Genomic DNA, 19,918 nt, shown 5'->3' on the forward strand with positions numbered 1-19,918 from the left:
CTCTTTTAAATAAGGCTTCTTTGTATAAAATAATTAAAATCTATACGTATTGGTATAGAAAATAAAATTACGCAGACATTAAGAGGTGTTACGTAAATAATGTAATTTGTGTTTTCGTAAATGTAATTCATTCTTTTGTCAATTTTGCATTAAATAATGCAGCACCTTATGATCACTATAAGTATAAGTTAGGTACACAAAAAAATGCAATGATTTGACGACATTGTCACGCGAATTAATTTGCCACATGTGAACTGATGGCGTGTGGTTGTTCGCCACCACACAAGGACAATCTCCGGCCTTAAACTTATTAGGCACTTACCTCATCAAAACAATCGGTGCACCTCAAACAAACGATCGCGAATCGTACAAAGGAAGACACGACGGTTGAGTTATCACATACAAAATAAAAGACACAAACAAATTGACATGTCGATTTGTCACACAATTTTAGTCAGCACTCGAATAGACATCATCTTTTTCATTAATGTCTGTTACTTGCTGAAAAGCGGCGTAGCTCTGGCCTAATGGCGGGCGAGCGCGCTAGTCGGCGCGCCGCCTCACTTTGACGAACACACGCTCACGGAGTGAACTTTGCGCATGCGCTACAAGACGCAGGATCGCCCGAAATTCACTTCATTTAAAGCTTTGATAAATGACACAAGCCTGAAGTTACGCTTATACAAATTTAGCACCTATTGCGAAAACACTTGAGACGTAAATAGCCAAACTTTTTTATGGTTATTAATTCGTTTTGAAAGGTATTCGCGCGTGCCGCACTGCACACGTTGGTAATTAAATATGTGTTTGACAATAACACAGGGTACGGTACGGAGGCTGTGCTGTGCTGTAGCGCTGATGACGTCAATCTGCACAAGTTCTTTATCACAAGCTGAGGTCGCAAGATAAAAAACTGTAACTTCGAATATACATTACAGTGATACAATTTGACATTACGTAAACGGGTAACGAAGCTTTGTTATGGAAGAAATGACCTTTGAGTACTTTTATTCACCATTGTACTTATCTTTATGAGTCAATGTTGTTATCTATCATTATGGATTTTTATAGAAAAAAATAGAAAAAATATTTAAAGCTAAGAACTCTCTCCGAACAAAAAAAAGTAACATTTTCCTGAAAAAAAAAAAAAAAAAAACAGTTATCTATGGAACACAAATAAATATCGACATGAAACTTTTCTTAAATCTCTTTGTAGTAGTAGTGAATGTATTTTGGGAGGCTCTGTTTGCATATCCGGTCAGCGGCCTCGCTGTCTCTAGGCTCTGGTGGAAATAGATAGACGAGAAATAAACTTCGCACTCATAAAGTATTCTAAATATATCACGAGTGGCTGCGCATTTTGTTTCTCGATTTTTAATATTTGTATTTGTCTCTGAGCTTTTAAAATTTACACTTAAATTAATATATCCATGCAATATTTAACTTATTTGGGTTCGATTCTAATTTCCTTTTATTTATTTTGGCGAAAATTAGGAATATGGAATGGAAAGATAAAAAGATTGTTTAAATCAGACCTTTGTCCGAATTAAAAAAAAAAAATCATTGTCATTTTTTTATACAGCGAATATTTAAAGTGAATTTTTCATATAGGTTTTACGGTGTTATTAGAGTCTGTATAAACTATAAGATATAATTAAATTGATGAAAATAAATTTGAGTTTTAAGAAGCCCAAGCACAAACAATATTTTAATTTCACTTAACTCCTACAACCTTCGATAGCTCAGTTGGTAGAGCGGTGGACTGTAGAAGTAATCAATATTGGCATCCATAGGTCGCTGGTTCAAATCCGGCTCGAAGGAATGCTTTTTTTTTTTTGGAGAATGTAAAAATGTTATATCTAAAACATAATATTAATTAAAAACTGCAATATTTTTCATTTAAAAACAAAAACTTGACGTCTCTGACTTTAATAATAATTCGTTAGTTCAATTCTTTTAAGGGATTTTAATCATTTCTTCTTCTTTTAAGAAGTTTTTTTTAAAATAATTAATTAATTAATTAGCGTTGACATATCGAGTGACGTTCAGTTTCGCGGTCACTTGGAAGACAAGGCCAAGCTGGCCTCCAAAAAGCTGGGTGTGCTCAGTAGGGCGAAGCAGTATTTCCAGCCGGGCCACCGCCTACAACTGTACAAGGCGCAAGTTCGGCCCCACATGGAATACTGCTCGCACCTCTGGGCGGGAGCACCCCAATACCAGCTTCTTCCATTTGACCGCATACAACGGAGAGCGACTCGAATCGTCAACGACCGAGCTCTTACCGATCGGCTTGATACTCTGGCCTTGCGGAGGGACATCAGTTCCCTCTGCATTTTTTATCGTTTATACCACGGGGAGTGTTCCGAAGAACTGTTTGGAACGATTCCTGCCGCCGAGTTTCGTCATCGGACGACCCGACAGACCGCCAGCTACCATCCATACCATCTGGATGGCTGGCATTCCACAACAGTGCGGTTCTCGCGAAATTTCTTGCCGCGCACGGCCGTGTTGTGGAATGGTCTGTCCTCGGCGGTATTTCCAAACCACTACGACTTAGGGTCCTTCAAGAAGCGAGCATATATCTTTCTTAAAGGCCGGCAACGCATCTGCAATTCTCCTAGTGTTGCGGATGTCCATGGGCGTCGATGATCACTTCGGTGTTCGCGCCGCTCGTTTGCCCCCTTCTCATATAAAAAAAAAAAATATATATATAAAATGTCATCACTCTTTGATAAAATACAACTTTTTAAATGTCAAGTTGGAGGTTTTAAGTTTAATAAGAACTTAAGATGCTTTTGTGCTGAACTAAACCGATAAAAATTTGGCCGCTGCGGACAGGATTCGAACCTGTGCGGGTAGAACCCAATGGATTTCAAGTCCATCTCCTTAACCACTCGGACACCGCAGCTTCGACACTTAAGGTCAAAATAGTTATTACTAAGAGATTACAATGATAAAAGTTTTTTTAAGCACATTACAAATCAAAGTTACTTGAAAAAGTAAGTAATAATAAAACCGTAAAGTAATTATGAGACTGGCTTATTGCTTCTTAAATATTAACTGTTATATCTTATCACATTTTGTTGACATGTAATGCCTTACATAATATGTAGTATTTTTGAATTTATATGTAATATTGATTGATTACTTTGTCTATGGTTTATATATTTTTATGTTATGTTATGTTGTCATCTAGAGTGAGCCACCTATCGGTAAAAAGATAAATCAAGAGATAGTGTCATCTATCGATGTAAAAGAGAAACCAATGGAAAAGTGACATCTACCGGTAAAAAGATATAAAAGAAAAGAACACTGAAAACTGTATTCTATTCATCGTTAGATGGCGTTGAAATTCATTAATTGTTGAATTTTTATTACAACTATTCTTCATTAGATGGCACTGGTAAAGTGAAAATTGGATGTCATATTTTTTCAAGCTTACAGGATGCCGTTGTTTTGTAAATTTTATTAATAATACGATTATACAAAAACAATTTTTTTAATGCTATATCTTTATTGCATATAATTTATTTATTTATTTATATAAACTATTAACCACAGAAATCCTTACATTATTATGTTAAGGAAAGAGAAAACGCATCGACATACGAGAAGTAAAAAGATATTTATACTTCATCGCTTGAATTAAAAGTAGATGATGTCTATAAAAAGGCGCTCATCGCCGTTGAGTCAGATGCACTTTCATAGTAGACCTATTTTGTTACGTTTGTGTACCTATAGTGGACTAACTGCAAACGCAAAAGGTAACAGGGGCTCATCACAAACAAAATTATTAAAATCGAGTTGTTCGTTATATTAAACATAGATTTGAAAATAGATACAAACAACGATCTAATTTTGTAAGTAACGGGGATGATAGCAATTACAGTAATACATAATTAAAACTAAATATGTAACTATGTCTTGCCTCTATAAAAGTATTTACATTTCATAAAATTTTCAATATTTTTCAATAATTCTAAGAAACAGCTTCATGATAAAATAACTTTATCGTGTACGCCTGTACCAACATTCATTACAATACAATCTTTAGTATTCAGAAAGTTTAACAAAATCTTATCGTCATACATTAGTAGACAACTATTTACGAATACATTCAACTTTCCAACAAAACATAATTACCTTTTACATTAACGTAATGTGTTTATTAAATAATATTATTTGTGGAATAAAAATATTTAATATAACATAATATTTACTTATCTTTTACTAATTTAATATTCACGTAAACATGAGAAATTTGTTATTGTGATAATCGCGTGATACCCCAGGAAAACATTCTAAAAGCGTTCACCGCCAAAAAAGTAAGAAAATTCAAAAACTCATGATTAAATCTATTAAAATTATTTTATTCAATACCTAGTTTTTCTTTAAACTTACCCAGAAACAAAATCACAAATAAGAAAAAAACTTTTTGTGATAAATCTTCGACGAGACACATAAAAACTCTTTGTAAATAAGTTTTTTTGTATTTGCAAGTTCGATCAGGAAATGATATCGACCTTCGACACTTTGTTGTATTGTAGACAAGAAAAGTTTTTATTAATCAAAAGTACGTTCTAATCTTTACAATTATTTTGATACTATTTACTTGGTCAAAAACCTATAAAATCTAGATATCTGTATAATCTTAAAGTTTATTTTTAATCTAATGAAAGGCAATGATTAAAGGAACCTAAAAATACGCATTTGTTAAAAACTAGCTTTTACCCGTGACTCCGTCCGCGCGGTATAAAAAAATGCACACAAGATAAAAAAGTTCTTATGTCCGTCTCCTAGTTCTAAGCTACCTCCCCATCATTGTTTAGCTAAATCAATTCGACCGATCTTGAGTTATAAATAGTGTAGATAGATATAGATTTAAACATCATACAGATTTGATAACTTAATGATGGATTATTTTAATTGATTCCAATCACAAAGCAACAACAGTTATAATACAATTTAAATTTCCTCCGTGTTCTTGAGACGAAAACCTTTTACGGCTTGAAAGGGATCGTTAATACGCCACCAAGTAATAAAAAGCAAAGGCATAAAGTTTACAGCGACTCAGTTAAGGCGAGACGGACAGACGGACAAGACGTAAAAACAAAAGTGTATAGCTAGATGTCGTAAAACTTGCATTAGACACCGTTTACTAAAATGTAAACAGTACAGTCGTGAACAAAAGTTTTTCACAAATATTTTAATATTACAGTTATCTCACATGCATAGTATACACAATTGCAACCTGCCACAGCTTCTCTTAATTAGACATTAAACAAATGCGTAGTATGAAACTCTTTAATAAAGAGCTTTTTCATTTGGTAAATAAATTTGAGAAATGTCACACATTTCATAGTACATTTTAGTATATTTGATTTAGTTTATTTCAGATAATTGAAGGTAACCTCGTTCAAAAATTAAGATAAAAATCAACAATATAAGTTGAGTCACAATTAACTTTTGCCTCCGATTATACACACTTCGAATAGGAAACAAGCAAGAAATTTAAGGATAGGTGAAGTGATTAAATCTTCCATACAGGCTTTCTTTCTCTACAACGTTTTATAGTTATTGAACTTTACAAGTGGCCATTTCAAATAGAATTTCGCTTTAAGCCTTTTAAGGGGGAAAGTAAACTAAAGATAAAGTCTTCCAGCTCACAACTCACCGATTATGTTTTAAAACCTTTTTAATAATCTCTGGCAGTATAACATTTATATTTGAAAATGGAACGCTTTTGTTCAAAATACACATTTGTTTTTGAAAGGCGTTTAAAAATAATGTGTTCCAGAAATTTAGGATTTGCTTTTCCTATGAACTTCCACTATCGAAGCACTTTTTTTTGGTACAAAATAATATTTATATACAACTCATTTTCTTCCAAAATACAGAGATAATATGTTCAAATACAAATGTCACGGCAGTGGAATTTCACGGTTATGAACAATTTAATCAAAATCTTACGTAGATTCCATTGATCGCCATAGTGTAATAATCGCATTTCCATTGTTTTACATTTTACGTCTCTTGCCATATAATCGGTTGTCGCGTGCGCACGAACAAACAATCACGTGCGCAAGTAAGGCTTCCCAGAAGGGAACGCGATATACAAGAAGCATAGTACTAAATGATAATTTGGTATGTTTTATGGATAATACTATATTTTTTTATAATAAGAAGACAAATGAGCAGCAAGAGAGCGTTACGGTTACAAGATCACTGAAACCTATAGACATTCGCAACATTAGAAGATCTGCAGATGCATTGCTCTTGATACGCTCGCTTCTTAAGGAACCCAAAGTCTTACGTGTTTGGAAATACATTATCTTTTTTTTTTGCCATTTGATAGTTATTACTCTTTCCATATTCAGTTAAACTGTAACCTGGAGTCTATACAACCTGATATCATTGCAACATTGTTTAAAGTATTTTAGTTTACGTTTTAGGCTATTATTATTTATTCGGATCATTAAATACAACGCACAGAGAAATAATGGACCTTAATTACTCTGTGATTGCAGTGTTCGACTACTAGTTCGATAATGCTACAAAATTAAGTGAATACTCATACTTTTTGCACGTAAAAGAATAACAACGCAAATATGAAGTATGTGTTTTTTGTTCCCTCCTTATGACCTTAAGATTCTTGTGTTGGGTGAGTTTATTTTGTCAGAATGTTGACAACCTTGTGTAGTACAATGACTATGCAACACTGATCATCTTCAATTTCTTACATCTTTCTGTACTGATTTAATAACGCGTTAATATACAAATCTTTACAACGCAGGGTCGTAGCAATCACGGCATATTTTTGAATCATTCTTTTTATATAAAAAGCCAAATACTTACGATACGCTTAGGCTATAGTATTTCTTTTCACGCCAGAAGGTATCTCTGTTGTTGGATGGTATCTCCAGAACGTTTAAAGGGATCTCGTTTGGCATAGATGTAGAACATAGTCTGGAAAAACACATAGTACACTAATTAACTTTACTTTTTAATCACGCGGACGGAGTCGCGCACGACAGTTAGTATCGTAATGAAAACTGTTTAACGCGAACAAGGTAATCGATGTAATATGTATGTAACTTGTATATCCGCTAATCGTACATCTCTATAATTTACATAAAAAATGGTAGTCAATAATTGCAAATCGATTCAAGAATGTAAGAGTGCTTGGAAATCGATTCTATCGATGTATGTGATTTGCTCGAATGCATCGATTACTCGTTTCCACATCTCGGAGATTATACGGTCTGTTTAACGGTCGCCTGGCTCAGTGGTAGCAGTAATATAACTAAGGTTCAAACCCTTGATAATGCAGTTTTTATATTCAGACATATACCAAAGGAATTATTAATAAGCGCTGAAAGCAAAAAAGTCCCTAATTTTCGTAACGCATTTTGAAGCTAAATTCAAAATCTACTAGTCTTCTAGATATTTTTAATAATAATCAAAAAAATGGGACCCATCTGCAAGCACTACCTTTCGATTGAAATATTTTTTATCAAAATCGGAACACCAGAGGCAGAGCTTCGCGGTAACACATATAAAATAAAACAGTCGAATTGATAACCTCCCTCTTTTTGAAAATCATCTTTTTATTTTTAAAGATAATGGAACATTTGCAATGTACAAATTTTCCATGGTAAATTTGCATAATTTCATGATATTCCAAACAAAAATATCTTCTATGTGTTTGATATTTTTCCGATAAAAGTGATTGTTATATCTAAATCTATCATATCTAAATTGGTATAACAATATCCTAAAAGACTTGATAAGGAAAGCGTACGCTCATCCATGACCAAAGCCATACACGGAATTGATAAGATTATCGAAGTGAAATGTTCCGATAAACTTTCTGCTTACCGATAACGAATAGCTAACCTGTGTTCGTGACAGGTTATTTTGTTATCTGTGAAAAGACGAGCTAACTCTGTAATCTAGCTTTACTTGGTTAGTAATATCTTGGTAGGCCAAAATCAAAATAGCGGGTCGTAAAGAGATGCTGGAGAAGGGCACTGCGCAAAGTCAGTCGCCAAAAAGATTGAAACGCTAATGTACCAAAATGCTTGTACTTAAAAAACATCTTTTACAACAAAACTAATCTTTTTGAAAATTTTGTCAAAACTGTGTCTAATTTTTTTTTACGTTAAAAGGAAGAATACTTTTTAACTTCAATATTTGTAAGTATTGCTACACGAACGAAATCAGGGCGCATCGTTAGTATAAGACAGTATTGGATATCATGTGGATTTATTTCCTGAACGAATATTAAACACATAATTTATAACAACTTTAACAATGGTTTAATTCGATCTTCAGTTATTGTTACACCTCATTCAAGTCTGAAACACGACCATTGAGATACCAATCTTAATTATTTTATTTAAAGAAATATATTGGTAATATTCGTGAATATAATCGCTATGCATTCGAACTCCGTTTGCAATGATTGCATTCTTTAATTAAGAGTTCATTCGCCTTTGTTAATTGCATACGATTTAAGCATCTGACATTTAATTACTCAGAAGTGTGTTCTGAATATAGAGGTTGTGTTTTAAAAGCAATTTTTTGATTCGCCAGAATGAAATGCTTATTTCCTGATATGTAATTCGCATTTTGTAATTAAGTTTACTAAATGAACACTCAAACACTTTTTAATTTTCGTTAACACAGTAGTTATATTTCTTCCATTCGCTAAGGTTATTCATATCAAAGCAAAGAACAAGTCTATTAGGTAAGGTTAACTGGAAAGCTGTTGAATACTAGTTCTTTTTTCTACCATTTCTAATACTTGTAGTACTTGCGTAACAAAACTTACACATCCGTTAAAGACTCTAAAAGCTCTTTAAATCTGTAATTATAATAATTTGAAGTATCTATATGTAATATCGAAAAAAAAACATATTTCGTACACATGGTACTTTTGTCTGTTTGTTTCGGATAAACTCCGAAACGGCTGGATCGATTTTTAACACGACCTTCACGGGAAGATAGCTGAGGTGTGTTAAATTAAAAAAAATGAAAAACAATTCATTAACATCCAAAAATACAGTGAATTATCCGGGAACCTCGCACTAGGCGCAGCTTGTATCGCGAGGACCCAGCTCAGTGACTTAACATTAAACATCGTTAGATGGCAACACATTGCCATAAAACAATATTAGAATAGTTAGGAGTTAAATAAACTACACAAGAAAACAAAAACATACTCATTACAACTCAATCCATAAATAATCGCTTAATTATTCTTATTTATTTAATTAATTAAATGATTTTTTTTTCTACTTTTTATCATTGAAACTAATTATAATTATAAATGTCTTACAAAATAAATAATAAATATGTGAACGTATTATTTATCTGCTTTGATTAAACATAACCTCTTACTCAGCGCTTAATGTGTTCAGGATGTGCTCGTGACGCATAAGGTCACATCTTGTCACTGTCAATGCACTGCTTAACCATTAACCATTTCAACGCTAATTGCTTGCACTAAGTACAGTCAACAGCTAAATTGAAAGAGAAATAATTCCAGTGGTTATTTAAAATAATATAAAAAGGAATAAATCACTATTAAAACCTCTTTTATTCTGAGCTGATTAGGCGACTATAAACGGAGACTTTACCCTTCTACCAATTGCAAAATAATTGTACTGTACTCGTATACTCGTACTCACTAAAACTTATTATCAATAGCTTCGTTTTAATCTTGATACTTACCTATAAATTAAATAGTATTAAGAGCAACGCCTTACAACCTTCAAATGACCTTCTTCAGTACATTGAATATTTTTCGCGTGCCATAAAATGTACCATAATTAATTACTGATTGCAAATGCTTGCTTCTCCGCCCACGGCTTAGCTCTGTTGTACACAATTATTGGCTTATTGTCGACCCACTGGGTGCGACGACCTGGGCTTCCATTGTCTTACCTGAGCCAGTCTAGATTAGCTAATTGGATATGTAATTCGAGACAACACGGTTACGCATTCCCTTGATCAGGTTGTTTTATGTTTTACATTGAATGTAAAATTTTTCCATTTCTTTTTCCTCCCAAGTAGCGTTGGCAACAGGCAGACGGCCGGCCGTAAAAACTTAAACCACTACTTTAAGGTTTGCAAAACCTTGTGTGCCGACCCCAGTTAGTGTCAGTGGAAGTGAGTGAAAAGGCCAGATAGATGATGATAAATAAAAGTAAATTGTTTAATAAGGAACGTCTAAGAATATATGTTAAAAACTTTAAATACAGCCCTAAATGTATCTTTACTTTTTCCGAAGGTTTTTTGCAACTGTAAGTATATGAGTACGGTTTTCTTATACATAAAAATACGTACACAAACACGCTAAAGTATTTTTGGATTTTCAAAGATAAATATAGTAATGACTACATATTTTCTTTGCCTAATTAATGATGAGGCAGATTATAATTAATGATTGTTTAATGGCGCGTGCGATCAACAGCTAAAAAGTAGCGTACTCGCTCATTAATCAACATCGAATGGGCGGCAGAAACAAAATAATTGATATTAATTGAATAACTACACCTAACGAGCAAATGTGAACAAACTAGCAATGTGTGGGAGGAGACCGCAAAATACATTCATCGTAAACATTAATAACGGTTTGTTACTTCAATTATATCCTATGTGTTCATTAAAAAAAACTATTCTTTTGAAGTTGTTTTACTTGTCTAAGAGATCTAGACTAAGACCTTATTGTGTAAAGGATTAAGCAGCTAAAATTTTCTTGTAGAAACTTAGCTGATAACTATTTCTTCTTATTTCGAAATTATTTTCAAGTATGTGCTTGAATTGTGCCATTTGTCACTTAAACAATAAATAACCAGATTAAATCTATACAGATCTTACTAATATTATAAATGCGAATGTTTAGATGGACGGATGTTTGTTTGAATGTATCTCCGGAACGGCTCAACGGATCTTTATGAAATTTGGCACAGATGTAGAACCTAGACTGGAAGAACATTTAAGCTAGTTATTATGTTTTTTTTTTAATTCCACGCGGACGGAGTCGCGTTCGGCAGCTAGTATTATAGAAAGGAAAGACTTCATTGTTTGTGTCTGCATTGAAAAGGCTTCGGAACTACTCAATCGATTTGAAAAATTCTTTCACTGCTAGCCAGACTATCACCGGGTGACAAAGAATATACACATATTTATTATCTAACTAGCTTTTACCCGCGACTCCGTCCGCGCGGAATAAAAAATAGAAAACGGGGTAAAAATTCTCCTATGTCCGTTTCCTGGTTCTAAGCTACCTGCCCACCAATTTTCAGTCAAATCGATTCAGCCGTTCTTGAGTTATAAATGGTGTAACTAACACAACTTTCTTTTATATATATAGATATATAAAATTCTCGTGTCACAGTTTTCGTCACCGTACTCCTCCTAAACGGCTTGACCGATTCTCATGAAATTTTGTGAGCATATTCAGTAGGTCTGAGAATCGGCCAACATCTATTTTTCATAACCCCCCCCCCCCATTCTTTAACTGCGCGCGGACGGAGTCGCGGGCGACAGCTAATAGTGTATAAATGTTTAAAGTTAAGCAAAATACGTACATAAGTATCAAGAAGCAATTGAATGGTTAATGAACAAAAATGTGGAAATCATATACTCGTAATTGCCGATATATTATTACCGTTTATGAAATAATTTTCGAAAAACTATTGTAAAATGTTAGAATTATTGTCACACAACTTATTAGCAACATATTTAAAAATTACATTAGCTTGAAATTATAACTACGCTATTTATAGAATGATTCGTGTGGGACAATTTATGCAAGGATTCAGGTGTTCATCAATAAAGTTCTTCGAAGAGGTTGCATTCTTTAAGACGTAGGTTGTTTGTGTAAGAAGGTCGATGCCTATTGGGGAGAAACATTTTAATTGTTATTGACAACAATTAGAATTCCTAGACAGTATATACTTTTTGCTAAATGAAAATAATTGTATTACTTGAACCAGTTTTTTTTTATTAACCATTGCGATGTTGCCAGTTATATTTAAGAAAAAATTACATTAAATTGGAACACAATGCGAACGTAAGTTTAGAGTTTTATAAAGATTTCCCCTGCTTACTTCTCTATCGTGTTGAATTAACGCTGTTACCATTTTACATAAACTGAAGTAGAAGGCAGAAAAATTACAAGACTTTATGTTGGGTAGCTAAACTTGGTGAAATAATGATCACGAGATGCGTTTTTTTTCTTTATGTAAAAAAAATATAATTTAGAAAATGATTATCTGTTCTAATACCAAATGTATCTATTTTTGCAAAATGCTCTTTTAATGGATTTAATATAGCGAAATATCTAACTACGTCCTCAATCATAACCAGGATGCCGTCGATTTGAGTATAATCACATCTATGGCAAAAAGTTTTTGAGTGTTTATGGGTATTTACGGACATGGATCTGAAATCATACTTGAAGATGACCGTTAAAATGATAGAGTACGGTATTGTTCTACGGTATTCTTTAATTAATTTTTTCCTCTTCATGACTAACTTAAGTATTAAATTAATTTTATTATATTATAAGGTGGTGAAACGAACACCTGAATTCGCCGAATTAGCGAAGCGACCACAGCCCACAGACATCCGCAGTTTACGTCACCTTTAATGGACGAAGAAGGGGATGTAGGTACAGAAGACGAATTTTTGCCCTTCCTATTTGCACTCCTCAGTTAAATACCTTTTAAGCGATGCTAACTATACAATATACATATGATTGTGATAATTAATATATCTATACTAATATATAAAAAATATAGATTTGATTGTTTGTTTGTTTGCTACGAAAAAGCTCCAAAACTACTGAACCGATTTGAAAAATTATTTCACTGTTGGGAACTGCTAGTCATTTATACGACAAATTCTTTAATAGCAGCAATCTTCTCAGCAATGTGTTAGAAATGGTGAAACTATAATGATCCATAAAAACAAATATTACGTCGTGAGCAAAGAAATCCTCCGAAATATACACGTAACAAGTGAATGGTAAAAGCCAATGATGTCGATTTGCACTAAAAATGAAAACTACTAAAAGACATGCGGGATATACACCAAATAATTTAACATGAAGTGAATCAATTAAAATATATTGCCAATCTAACAACGTGATATCCTAGTTTAAAATCTCTACCAATTCTAAAACATTGTCGCCGTTAATCAAGTCAATGTTTAGAAAATAAAGATGAGCGCATTGTCGGCAAGGCGGTGACGGACAAACACAAAGGGGATGTAATTGTATAGTGTATACATATCACCTAATTATTTACATAATAAACTCTTCCGCAAGCAGTCGACCCCACGGTGTACTTTGCCTAACTTGTCTCTACCAAAACATGACTTGTGAGACGGCATGGTTATATATAGTACATATACATCCTGAAATACATTTTACATAGATAGATCTAAGATACATACATACGAATAACAATTTGTGTGGTTTATCAATGTTTTGGATTTCATTGCAAATTTAATTTAATTCCTGTTTAATTTTCATCAGGGTGATCATTAGTTTTGTCCAAAACCTTCCATAAGCAGATAACTTTCAGACAGAAAGAAGGATAAGATTGTCACAGATTACATCTGATCTTGAAATCTTTGAGGATGATCATGACATAGCGTGAAAATAGTATGGAAAGAATAATAGAATATAGAAAAAGGAAAGATTGTTTTCTCTAACCCTGTAATTAATATAATTAGACAATTAGATGTTTTGACCCGTAACATTAGAGACAATCGTATTTTTTTAGCGCCAATTGCTGGGAATCCAAAGCGGAAACTCAAAATGGAGGACAAAGGCTAGCGGTCGCAAAAAGTCGATGCTAAAATGCCATGTCGTTGAACCCCAAAGTAAATTAGGCATTGTCACTAAATTATATATAATGTACCGTAAATACTAGCGAGTGAGAAAATTAAAACAATTACAGTAATAACTGGACCTCTATGTTATATACCGTTTCAAAACTAAAACTATCCTTTCTATATCATTAGAAAAGAAATCGTAACCTTAATTTTATGTGTAGTTTAAATAATGATAGTTTAAAGGATGAAGCACGTTTTTTTGGTGCAGGCACACAAGTAGAAAAGAGGATAAGGAAATGCCGAAAGTAGTGTATTTGTGATCTTTGTGTACTACCAGAATTACCAACAATAATTTACCCTAAAGATGTTTTTTATGATTATTTTTCCTTGGAACAAGATAAATGTATAACTTACAATACTACTTAACTATTCTTGGGTTTATATATATAGGTTCCCTCTTTTTAATATGTAAATAAACAATTAGAAAAACTAGAACCACTCGGTTAGTATTTTACCGTAATTACAGATATCATCTCAACGACACTCTTTTTTTCAGTAACTCAATACTCGGAATAACGAATCGCCGGGTCACTTTTGTTTTGGAACGTTTAGAAGACAAATGGGTTCGAGCATCAGTTTTTCTTGGAAGACGCTGTGCTTGACACAAATAGGCTGTTCTCTTTCGCGCCATGTGTACCGAAGACTGGGGTCGGGATCTGTAATATGATAGTGCCGCTTATATGAACAAAATAAACAAACGTGTGTGGTTCCATCCTTATTATTTTTTGGTACTATTCAATCTTAATTTTATTGATTGCTCCTTTTAAGGGACTTTTCATTTGTTAAAGTATCATAGAGACAGGATTAGAAGCTTCTTACATATTTTATTATCAAAAGCGTTTTTACGAAAATCATGACTTCCTGAAATTGTCATAGAAGTTATTTATTCAAACTTCTTTATTTAGCGAAACAAATTTAATTTAATCTTTATCAACAGATGGTATGTCATTGGAGAATTGAAATTAAACTACGCTAAGGAGCTCCTATAAACATTTCATTAATTTTCAATGTGATTTGTTAGTCAACTAATCGTAAACTAGCGCGGACTATTTTAAATTAGTCGAGATGAAAAATTACTAATTGCAAAATATTGATAGCCTAATGAGTCCCAGCAGCCAAACGTGATAGCGTTCTCTTCCCACGAGCTTGGTCAGGAAGCGTTTATCTTTGACCTTCATGGTGTGCGACCACTAATCTCTCGCCTTCCTCATCCGCGGCGCCGGTGCTGACTACTGGCACAATGGGTTTTAATAGCTATTGAAATGAATAGACTCTTTATACTCTGTTTTCCTAGTAGCATGAGGACAATTAAACTTTTTTTTAATTAAAAAAATTGCGTTAAAAGTCAATTTATTTGCAACTTACTGTTCAACTGTTCTCTACTGTACTGTTATGTTCTGTACTGTACAACTGTTCTCTTACTTAGCTAATGATAGTTAAATATTTTAATTAAACATTTTTTTTTCTTTCTATTATGTCATTCAGGTTCATTGCAACCGTGTTGGAAAAGATGTAAGCACAACATATGTATACTCATTTTATTTGACTTTTGATTTCTGTAGTAGATTAAGTTGTGTTTCGTTTTGCTGATTTCTTGGATATTGTTATCTATATATATATATAAGAAAATCGTGTTAGTTACACTATTTGTAACTCAAGAACGGCTGAATCGATTTGACTGAAAATTGGTGGGCAGGTAGCTTAGAACCAGGAAACGGACATAGGATAATTTTTACCCCGTTTTCTATTTTTTATTCCGCGTGGACGGAGTCGCGGGTAAAAGCTAGTAAATTATAAACCGAAATTGTAGTAAACTGTAACTGTAACCGAAACTAGTAAATGTCGCATCATTAAAAAAAAGTAAAAAGTTACGACTTCCATTTTCACGGTTCGTTACATATTTGGTACAAACTGGTTTAAGACCTTTTTTATATGCATGTTAGAACTAAATAACATGCTAAACAGTAAATAAATACTAAAAAAGCAACAAACACTATGCGGAATGCCATAAACTATAAAGTTTCCATTAGGAACTAAAGTATTGCACAATAAATAAATCATTGCAGTTGTTTATATATTGTTCTGAAATTGTTATAGTTTTGTTTGTCACCGATCGAGTGTTAACTTGTTCTGTATATAATTGGACCAGGATTTTTTGAAGCTGTTAGCGTAACTGAGAAAGAACGAAAGCTTAATAACTTGTAGCTTAACATCTTTAATCAATCTATGCAGAGTTCACTGCTGATCTTACCATCAAATTAATAGATTTTATAAAACTACTAGCTGTCGCCCGCGACTCCGTCCGCGCGCAGTTAAAAAGAAAAAGAAAAAAAATGAAAAATAGATGTTGCCCGATTCTCAGACCTACTGAATATGCTCACAAAATTTCATGAGAATCGGTCAAGCCGTTTCGGAGGAGTACGGGAACGAAAACTGTGACACGAGAATTTTATATATTAGATTTACCTTTAGTTTATATGTACAGTTAAACTGTTTGTAGAGTCTAAAGGTTAAACTTATTAAATGGATTTCCCCAAACATGCAAAACATATATTGAAATGTTTTATTTGCGTATCAGGATGTCACGTCCGCTTCTGATGGATAACGATGCTAAAAAAGTACTAAAGTTCATTAACATTTTTTTTACTAACTTATACTTATTTGGCAATTAAAACTGTACTTATTATGTTGGTGACAAAATTACCTATTCATCATAACAAGAAATACAAAAAAATCAATAAAGACAAAATAATTAAAAAGGAAAGTATCTCAATTGCTATTCGTTTGAATGACCACGGCCTTTCACCTGTGGCTTCGTTGTTTTGTGCTAAATAGGAACTTCCAGTCATTAGTGCTGGTACACTTTCACAACACACTTCCTTTAAACAAAGTAAGTGCATGAAATTAAGAACTTAGCAGAATGAAACTAGCTAACTTATTCGATATCTCGTCTAGGGCGCTAGTAGAGGTAAACCGTTACTGCTTAATTGATGACCTAGGGATTCTTTTAGTGTAGATTTTGTATTGGAAATCTAAACTGCGGGACCTCTTAAGTAAATATTCTACGTCTCAGCGTGTGGCAGTTACTCTTTCTCGTATATAATATAAATCCAAATTTTACATTAGGAATTTATACTCCGTGCAGTAATGTTGCGAAATGATTTTTTTCGCGTATGTAGCGTTTTTGAAATAACGACCACCTAAATTATTTATTTACTAGGAACTTCAGATTCTTTATAATAATATTAATTTGTAATGTGGTAAACCGCGATGTGGACTGTCGGTGGCTCAGGGGTTAAGCTCTTGACTTACAATCTGCAGGTTCTGGGTTCGAGTCCCGCCATGTATACCAATGTGTTTTTCGACTTTCTTTTTACATATGTACATTTATCCGACATTCTTACGGTGAAGGAAAATATCGTAATGCCATCTACACATATCTGTGAAGTCAACCAACCAGTTATAGCTCATAGTCAACCATGGTTGACTATGACCTAGTCACCCCTAACTTAGGGTAGGCTCCGAGCACCTCAGTGGGGGAGGAAAGTGAGCTGATGATGAAACACCGCAATAAAATAATTTTCATCATCTGAAATATTTGGCACATGCTCTTTTACAATAACTTTGCAGTGTGAAAAAAACGCCTTTGCGAATAATTATACAATCTTTGAAATAACAGTGGCGTTATATTACGACTCATATTCACTAAGCTTAGGTGACTTGGTTCAAATTTAATTTATAACTGACTTTATATGACAATAATAGTCGTCCGGTCCCTTGTAATTGCATTAATGGATACCAAATATAATGCGGGCAGCTGTCTCCTGTGTTCGTGGGCGTTACCCGGTGTACTGATGTTTAACTGATAGAAGTGAATTTATATTGTTAACTTAACGTTTATAAATCATGGTTTGATATACGTGATATTAATTCAAGATTACTAGATAAATTTAATGTGGAAGTCGTTTTTGATTTAACTAGTTTAAGAATTAAAATAATATTTTAGGTGTATAGGTTGAAAAAATTGGTATTTCACACTTTATATCGGCAAGTTCAAAATAGCCCAATGTCCAAGATGGGGCACTATTAAAAAAATGTTACAAGGCGACGTAACAAGTATATTCAAACAATATTAAATTATCAGTAGTTAGTTGAGAACACTTTTTTGCTGACGATATTACAAGAATTGCAAATACGAGTACAATTATTTGTAGTGCAATTTATACGTGACAAAAATAATGCATAAGACGGCAGTTTTAACCACGTTTTACAAACAATAAATTTGGCTCCCTTCTCGGAAGTTTCTATTGTGGCAATAAACGGGATATCGGAAGTTTAACAGTGGGATATTTTGTTTGTTCCTTTAACGTTGTTCTCACATTGATTGATTGAAATAAAAAAATCTTTAAACATAGTTAATAATTACTACAGTTAAATAAAATATGTGTTTATGGAAAAATAAATTGTGATTTTAAGCTGATTATAACAAAATTTTTAAAGTAATATTACTAATATTATAAATGCGATTGTTTGTATGGATAGTTGGGAGGGCGTTTGTTAGGAGGTATCCAGATCGGCTAAACGTATTTCGATGAAATATGGAGCAGATATAGAACATAGTTTGAAAGAACACATAGGACACTTATTAAGTTCTTTTTTTATCCGCGGGGACGTAATCGCGGTATAAAGCTAGTACTTATTAAAGGTACATACTTATTAATCCCATGATTTGATAGAACATAAAAGAATCAATAGAAGTACAAGAAGAGGAGGTCTTACAAGCATTAATTTAAATTGAAACTTAATTAAAAGACAATTAAGAAGTTAGAACAAAGATTTTGAATTTTTGTCCTAACTTCATTTTTGTTATCATTTTTGTTCACAATTCATCAGTAGATTAATTCGTTCAACGAGAATTCCGTTTCGGTTGGCATAAAAAAAAACAAATCTAATATAATACATACAAAACGAATAGAACAACATACATACATATGTAATACAAAACGAATAGAAGCGACACGAGTAAGTAACAAAGGTGTTAAATAACTCATTGTCAAGTCAAACATCTTATTATTCGTAGATTTATAACAAATTATTATTTTGGTTTACTAGACATCGTTAAATGTATTTTTACAAGAATGAAATGAGCTCTGACACATGATGAATGATGCGATAAATGGTTTGTTGTTATGTCGTAACGAATCTATGGGATTTGTGTAAAATATTGAGAAATTTATGTACATGTCAAAATCAAAATATAATTGATTGAAATTCTTAACTGAATATTACAATCAACACATTAGGTAACAGTTATTGTAGGCAAATACATAAAAAAAATATCAAAGAAAACTTTAAACACTTTTAATTTCTTTATGGTTTGCATTCATACAACTTTGACCAAAATCTTATCACAGCACATGAAAGTTCTTTCATAAGAAAAGTTCACTGTTTTCTCCATTACTCGCAGCTAATGTAGTGCAAAAAGACAGCAACCACTGTCCACTTTTCGGCATTAAAAATTCGCACAAGTAACTGACAAAAATAAGCAGTTCACTTGTCCGAATAAAGAACCTATCAAATCCTTCAATAAAAAGACCGAATAGCAGACGTACGTTTCGAATTAAAATTCTTTTCTATGCTTGTCGGTTAAACGCCGGTACAATGGGCATAGTGGTGACCGGTCCCTTCACAGCTGATTTCGACAAAAGGATACCAACATCTGTTGAAAACCAACTTGTGAGTGACTCGTAGGGAACCGGTAGTGTAGGGTAACTAGGCAACGAAAAGTTCGGATCTTAGTGAGTTAATGCTGCATGTTTCAAAATCAATTCTTGAAAATATCAACGTTAAGAGTTACTTTAAAAGACAAGGAACTGCGCCACGGGTAACAATTTTTATTTTTACTTTTTTTGTCTTAAGATAGAGGTCAATGTATACTGTCACATTAGTTGTTTGTTGGCAATTTTAAAGATATATTTACGCTTATGGAAGAAGCCCTTTATGACGA

The 19,918-nt window shown here is 33.1% G+C and overlaps 1 protein-coding gene and 2 non-coding genes across 4 annotated transcripts in view; 1 reads left to right on the forward strand and 2 right to left on the reverse strand.

Moving 5' to 3' along the window:
• LOC106721062 (neurofilament medium polypeptide) overlaps positions 1-552 on the reverse strand; it is a 43,073-nt gene extending 42,521 nt beyond the window's left edge. For both annotated transcript variants that reach the window (XM_045681266.1, XM_014515930.2), the window contains exon 1: positions 323-552. In XM_045681266.1, coding sequence (XP_045537222.1) covers positions 323-327 — 5 coding nt within the window. In that variant the 5' untranslated portion in view covers positions 328-552. The remainder of the gene's footprint in view (positions 1-322) is intronic.
• Positions 553-1,731: 1,179 nt separating this feature from the next.
• Positions 1,732-1,821, forward strand: Trnay-gua. The gene is given in 2 exon segments: positions 1,732-1,768; positions 1,786-1,821. It is a non-coding gene; the product is annotated as a tRNA-Tyr (tRNA).
• Positions 1,822-2,826: 1,005 nt separating this feature from the next.
• Positions 2,827-2,908, reverse strand: Trnas-uga. Its single transcript has one exon. It is a non-coding gene; the product is annotated as a tRNA-Ser (tRNA).
• Between the last annotated feature and the right edge of the window lie 17,010 nt (positions 2,909-19,918).

Source organism: Papilio machaon, chromosome 15, assembly GCF_912999745.1.
Source record: "Papilio machaon chromosome 15, ilPapMach1.1, whole genome shotgun sequence".
In the NCBI taxonomy this organism is placed as follows: Eukaryota; Metazoa; Arthropoda; class Insecta; order Lepidoptera; family Papilionidae; genus Papilio; species Papilio machaon.